This window comes from Balaenoptera acutorostrata, chromosome 17 (genome assembly GCF_949987535.1).
Source record: "Balaenoptera acutorostrata chromosome 17, mBalAcu1.1, whole genome shotgun sequence".
NCBI classification, from domain to species: Eukaryota; Metazoa; Chordata; class Mammalia; order Artiodactyla; family Balaenopteridae; genus Balaenoptera; species Balaenoptera acutorostrata.
In genome coordinates, this window is record NC_080080.1 from 38,333,851 (window position 1) to 38,340,682 (window position 6,832).

General features: G+C 52.7%; 1 protein-coding gene across 1 annotated transcript; it reads right to left on the reverse strand.

The window, feature by feature from the left end:
- Positions 1-280: 280 nt before the first annotated feature.
- KCNS2 (potassium voltage-gated channel modifier subfamily S member 2) lies at positions 281-5,029 on the reverse strand. Its single transcript, XM_007164961.2, has one exon. The coding sequence runs from the start codon at positions 5,027-5,029 to the stop codon at positions 3,596-3,598; it is 1,434 nt and encodes a 477-aa protein (XP_007165023.2). The 3' UTR covers positions 281-3,595.
- Between the last annotated feature and the right edge of the window lie 1,803 nt (positions 5,030-6,832).

Consider the following 6,832-nt stretch of genomic DNA (forward strand, 5'->3'; position numbering starts at 1 on the left):
TGTTTGCCACTCCTCGTGTAACTGAAGTGCCCTAAGGGAGTGCCAATGATTGTGTTCTATTCTGCATACTCTTCGAGGCTGGAGTCCTGAGTGCGGCAGCGTTCCTCCTCAATGCTGAGTCAAGGCGCAGAGAGGAAAGTGCAGTCATCACACAGAACGGTTCTGCGGGGCTGCATCAATGCCCGCACAGTAGCGTGTTAATGAGCGTTAAAACGGACAGCGCAAATGCAGCGTTCTCAATTTTTTAAATTACAACTCTGTAACAAGTCATGCTGTTAAAACATACAAGAAATACCAGTTAAGCCTTCAAGTAGATAACACACAGCCTGTACAGACCACTGCTATCCCAAAGTGCGTAACAGATCATTTTCTTTGAAATGAGGCAAGAATTAGCAGGTAGTTCCATTATTTGAATACTAAGCCAAGTAGAAATAACAAATCCAAGGATTAAATACCAATTACTACCTTAGGAGCTACAAATCAGCCTGGCATTATAACATGCCCCTCCTCAGAACCAAACCCAGGAGATGCGGGGGGTTGGCAGAAAACACCAAACTATAACCAGTGTTCATCTGTGCAGAAAAGACACAGTGTCACTTCCCAGCCAGCGCTTTCAAAACGCTCATCACATATATTTCCAGAAAAGCCTGGCACATGTATTTGTCCCAAAGACATTGAAAAGAACAACCTTCAAATGTTGGGAGTGAAGCTGCTCTCAAGCCCACAGCTGGAAATAGGTGATTTGAAGCTTTTACTGGGTCCCCCTAAAGGAGGTTTACAGGTCAGTCGGACAGCCTGGTGGCAAAAGATGTCAGCTCACAATTATGTTCTTAACTCCAAAAACAGAGCAGAAAATTCACTGACCCCACCCCCGTTCCCCACACCGATTAGTTTCAGGGACCAGAAGAAACTGCTCCATAAGATGTTATCTAACAAGGTCAATCAAAGCCCAGCTGAGAGCACTTGTGAACTGCGTACCTTGGTCGTACTTTGTGGGAGAGGCGTGTTCTTTCTCCCTGGATCACAGTTCTGTCTCCATCCTCTGTGGGAATTAACTCCAGTGTTCAAGCCAGCTGGGTTGTTCTCTCTCCCTCTTACCTGAAACCACTGCTTGGAGTCCTTAATGCTATTAGGACATTCTCATGCTCGGAAGTAACTGAAATTCCAGGATGGGCAAAATAATATTTTATACGAGTATATATATGTACAAAAGATATTAAAAAGACAGTCTCTAAAGTACTTTGGGATTCCCCCAATGAAAGGCACCAGATAAACGCAAGTCATCACCAAAATGAAAAGTCAGGTTTTCCAGCTTTCACATCTGCAAAAAGTAACCACTAGAGGTATCTCTGTTTTGGTGGTAAAACCTGCCTGTTTAAAAAGAATACTCATGAGAGTGACTAAATTATTCAGCCTCCTTCCTTGTTTCCACTTTTCACAAGCTTTATGGTCAGTGACCGTGGATACCACACTCAGTGACCCAATACCATCAGCCTTGGCAAACTGAACAGTCCTCACGGGTTTGTACCATCACCTGCCTCAGTGCAGCTGGAGATTATTTCGTAAATTCTCTGCCTTCCAGTGCTGGAAACATCAGCCAAAGCCAAGTGCTACATGTGCAAATTCTGAGAAATAACCCTGCCCTTCTGACTTGGTGGTCGGTTGCCCCTAAGTCATCTCACCTTTCCTGATGCTTCTGAGAAACAAATGTAGACGGTAGACCAGGTAGCACTAGGACGTGGTTGCCTCCCTGCCCACCATGAGGCTCCAGTCTGATGGAAAGATTTGAACTGGGGACCTAAAGGCGTAAGTGACTAGTGCAAATGACCCGCTCTGTAGTAGCCATGGCAACTACAAGTACACAAAGCCTCTGACAAGATCCTCACCACATCCCCAAGAAGTATGTACTACCTTCAACCAAGTAAGACACAAAGTGGACCTTTTTAAGGAAGATTCAAGACATAGATAAAAAGCCTGCCTAACTCCGCATGTAGACCCCTGGATTCTGCAGCTTTTCCAAAGGCTGAACAACAATGGAAAACCATCCGATTACCTAGAATATAACAGAGAACTATCTTACAAAGGGGTCCAGGTTAACCCTTCAAAACGCTATGTGCTGGTTAACTGAAGAAGAAGAGGGAGGGCATTCTGGAGAAGGAAAGAGTTCTCAACCTTAACACAAGTTTAGAAGTTTAAAGGTCTTTTAAATAGCATCAAGCTTTTCAAGAAGTTTACAATTATTTATGACATTTTATTAAGTAACAATGCTTTTTTGTTTTACAACTCCTTCCTTTCTCCTGGCCTCCACCAACCCTCCCCCAAGAAAAGGCAGCTGAAATGGAAATAAGAACTATAGTATTTCCATCCTGGATAAGCCACGTGTCTATATTTTGAGTACACACTTCCATACCACCAGGTTTCCATGTCATACCAGGAACTCTGAGGCAATTAGAGCATCATATGTAACATATCGTATCATAGAAGCAAAATTATCTAAGTAAATTCTGCTTGGAAATAAAAGGGCTCTCATTTTATAAGCTTTCAGAGCAGGCAACAAAATTTTCTAAGCTACTGCCCTTGCTAGCAACCCAACAATGTTTGCCTCAGAAAGACAATACAACAGTAAACTTTTTAGTTGATAAAGACAATACAATCTTATTTCTAAACATCTTTAAAAAGAAACATTTCAAAAAACATGCTAGTATCTAAGACACAGCAAAGTTTATTCAAATGACCTAGACCAGGAACCTCAGCAAGAAATAAATGTCTCTACGACCACCCTAGGAAAGACGGAGGGCTGACTTTGAAAGGTCTTCAAGCATCCTGTGATTTGCCCTACGTTTAGCTGAAGCCCCTGTCCCTAATGCATCTGTTCTTGGTGAAAATTTCAATCTTCACTACATGATTAACAAAATAACATTCTCTAGAGAGCAACATTTAAGAGATGAACATCAGTGTACATCATTCTAAAAGTGAGCAGGGTACCCATGCAAGCCACAGGGCTACAGAGTTACAAAAACAACTCACAGACTTGCATCAGTCATGTGTACTTAACTTCACATTCCCTTTGTTTTGGTATTAAAACTAAATGAAAGCAATGGATAAAGAATTGAGATTTCGTTTCTACATGACTGTCAGCAAAACCTCATCATATCCTCGCTGACCCCATAGATGTGTTTCCACTGGACATATTTGTGGGGGCTTTTTGTACAGAACTCACACGACAACCTCAGAAACAGGAGTACAAACAACTGAGACAGTACTGGGCCACAAGCACTAGAAGAGAGAACACAATGAACAGAGAAATTAGCATTCTAGGTGGTACTCATCCGGCAGAAAGGTGAACATTTTATGCCCACGATGCAAAGACCAGTGAGTGTCATTTCACTGAAAGGTGCAAAGGCATGGTGTCAGACACACCACCCTCTAAAAATGATCCTAAATACTGTAAAAGCAACCTGGGGTGCATATCCCATGCATCTCTCCCCTTTGGGGCTGGGCATACTCCTTACACCATAACCCTAATGTGCCTGGACTGTGCGAGGCACAAGAAACAGCTCAGCAATGTGGGTTTGAGGATGTCAAGCCCTCGCAGCTAATGCAGGGAATCATTTAAACTTAGTTCGCTTGGCGAGCTCCTGCTCATGTTCGTCAGGCTCGCCATGAGGGATTTAACTTTATGGGCATAGTAGTCCCTTAAATTGACGGACGGGACCTCCTTCATTCCATCCCCAAAGTCACAGCTGCGCATGGCACTCTCGAGTTGCTTTTGGCGCCGATAAAAGTGGGAGAACTTATTGAAGATCAAGGTGATGGGCAGTACCACCACTAGGATACCTGCCAAGATGCAGGCAGAGGCGGTCAGCTTCCCTGCCGTGGTCCCTGGGACCACATCCCCATACCCTACAGTGGTCATACTGACAGTGGCCCACCACCAGCAAGCGGGGATGGTGGCCAGGCCCTCATTCTCCTCCTTTTCGATAGTGTAGGCCACTACGGAGAAGATGGAAATCCCCACAGAGAGGTAGAGCAAAAGCAGCCCTACTTCTTTGTAGCTGTATTTAAGTGTGGCCCCCAGGGAGCGGAGGCCAGTGGAGTGTCTGGCCAGCTTTAAGATGCGGAAAATCCGCATCAGCCTGAGGACCTGGGCCACCCTGCCCAGGTTGGCCAAGGTAGGTGTGCTCTCCACAACCAGGTTTACCACCAGAGTGATGTAAAAGGGGACGATGGATATGAGGTCGATAAGGTTTAGGGCATTCCTGAAAAACTTGAGGAAGTCAGGGGCCACAGCAAACCTGGCCATCAACTCAAATGTGAACCAGGCGATGCCAAAGTGCTCCACGATTTCGAACCTGGGGTCCTCGCCAGGGCTGCCCTGGCTGTCAGGGATTTGGAAGTCCGGCAGGCTGTTGAGACACATGGTGATGATGGACCCCAACACCACGAGGATGGACAGGACGCTGAAGACCCTGCTCAGGACCGAGTAGCCGGGGTTGTCCAGCGCCAGCCACAGCTGTCTGCGGAAGTTGCCCAGGGGCTGCCCATCGAACTTGGATGCATCGTTGTAGAAGGCCAGGATCTCATCGAAGGAGGACGTGGTGCTCTCCTGGTCGCTCTGCTCGTCCCACTTCTCCTGTTCGGGCTCCACTTTGCGGCCGTGGTAGCTGTAGCTGCAGCAGGAGTCGATGAAGAACTCGTTGATGCCCCAGTACTCGATCTCCTGGCTGAAGGAGAAGACGCACAGCTCCGCCATGACATGAAGCTTGCCGGTGTGGTAGAAATGCAGCACGTAGGGGAAGAGCTCGGGGTTGCGGTCAAAGTAGAACTCACGCTGGACATCGTCATAGTCGTCGCAGAGCTCCAGAATGGCCTCGCGCGAGTGGCAGAGCAGCAGGCGGCCCAGGCGCGTCTCGGGGAAGCGCAGCAGCGTGTGCGAGCGCAGCCGCTTCTTGAAGCCGCCTACGTTGATGCGGATCTCTCCATCCTCGACGTTGGCCTCCGACAGGTCCCACAGGCTCTGGCCAGTCATATTGGAGACGCCCAGCCGCCCGCGCCGCGCGGGGGCGCTACACCTGGAAGCCGAAGGAATCGTGTCGGGTGAGCGCCGGGCGCTCAGGGCTCGGGCACCTCTTTCTATTTCCCCATCCGCCCCTGGCGAACCCAGTCCTCTCCAGCGGGTCTCTGGGTGCTGAAGGACACTGGGATGGGGGGCCGGTTCTATGGGGTCTGGCCCCCTCCCAAGGAAAGGCTTGGAGTGGGGGTATGTTTCCACTAGCATGGCCGCGTTTCCACGCCCACCCTGGGGGTTCTGTCGGTCCCTTTACGCTGGCGGAGGTCGCGCCCCAGCGGCTCTGAGAGCCCAGGGAGCTGCGAGCTGACCTTGCCCGTGGGCGGGTCGAGGAGACGCCCCCGCCCGCTCGCTGCAGACAGGCGGGACCAGAGCTGGGATGCGCACCGGCCGGGCTGGGCCGAGATGGGGGCGCGTAGCCTCGAGAGGGGGCGGGGAAATTCACCTCTCGAGTCATGAACCCCGGGTGGGGTAAGGGGGCCGGCCTGGCGTCCCCTGCGTCCAGCCCCCGCGACTGGAGCCCCCTCGCCCCCCGCCCCGGGCTTCCCCGCCCGCCTGGCGCCGTGCCCTGGAGCCGCGTGCGCCGCGCGCGCCGCGCCTTACCCAGCGGAGCTATCCGGGCTCGCCCTGCGCGTTCTGGAAGCGCTTACCTGCGAGCACTGGGGCCCGCGGCCGAGGCCGGCGGGAAACTTCCCCGACCTGCCAGCGAGCATCGCTGTGGCCGCAGCTGCCGGCTGGCTGTGCGTGTGCGCGCGGGTGCGAGTGTGTGTGCGCCTGGGTGTGCGCCCGGCGGGAGGGCGGGCGGGGTCCGCCGAGCGTCTCCTGTCTCCGGCCGGGGATGCCGCCGCCGTCCGCAGTTGCAGGAGGCTCACAGGTGGCTGCGTGGCCCCGATGCTTCCAGAGCCCTCCTCTCTCGATCCGCGCGCCCCTCCGCACCGAAGAGAGACAACAACGCGCGCCACAGCGGGGGCCGGAGCGCGAGCTGAGCCGGGGCGCCTCGGCGCGGGCGCTGCTCTGGGGCACGGCGCGGTGGTGCTGAACGGACAGCTCCGCGCTTCCCAGCTCCCTGCGAGGCCGCCGCCCGGACTCCGGAGATGCTGCCGCCTCGGCTTCTCTGCTCTCCTCCCGCGTGTCGCGGCGACCCCTTCGGGCCCCCGGCTCGACGCAGAGCCAACACCTTTCCCAACCCCTCGCCTATCCCCTGGTGACAGCTGTTATTGCCACCCTCTCTCCTCCCAGGGCGCAGGCAGGGGACTGCCTACGGTGACCTTTCCCCACTTGGGTCTCGGGCGGAGCCGAGCTGGGGAATGAGGGATGGCTTGCGTCCGGGGGAACAGCAGGACAGGAGGAACTCCAGGTTTCCCCTTTTAGGCACCTGCTGAAAAGTTTCCTGAAGCTTCGGGGGAAAGAAGGTGGTGGGGAAAGGCATCTGGAGGGGAGAAGACGGAGCCGGGAGACCCAAGGTCGAGCTCAGCTTAGCTTGCTGGGGGCGGGAGCGCAAGCCCCACCGGCGTGGGAGGGAGTCACGGAGTTCTGTTTGGAAGCTCTGTGTGGGCACTGTGCGTGTACAGGCCGGTGTGGTGTGCCAGAGTTGGAGGATTGTAGGGAGGTGTGTGTGTGTGTGTGTGTGTGTGTGTGGTCTGAGGAAAATAAGACTTTTCAGTGTCTGTGCAGCGCTGATACAAATCGGACCTCTGAGCGGTGGGGGGATGTGCACAGCGTGTCAGAACAGGGGAAGCTAGGGCATGTCAGCGTGGTGTGTGC

Coding starts and splice junctions, on each gene's coding strand:
- KCNS2 (XM_007164961.2), bottom strand. CDS start 5,029: ATGACTGGCCAGAGCCTGTGGGACCTGTCGGAGGCCAACGTCGAGGAT.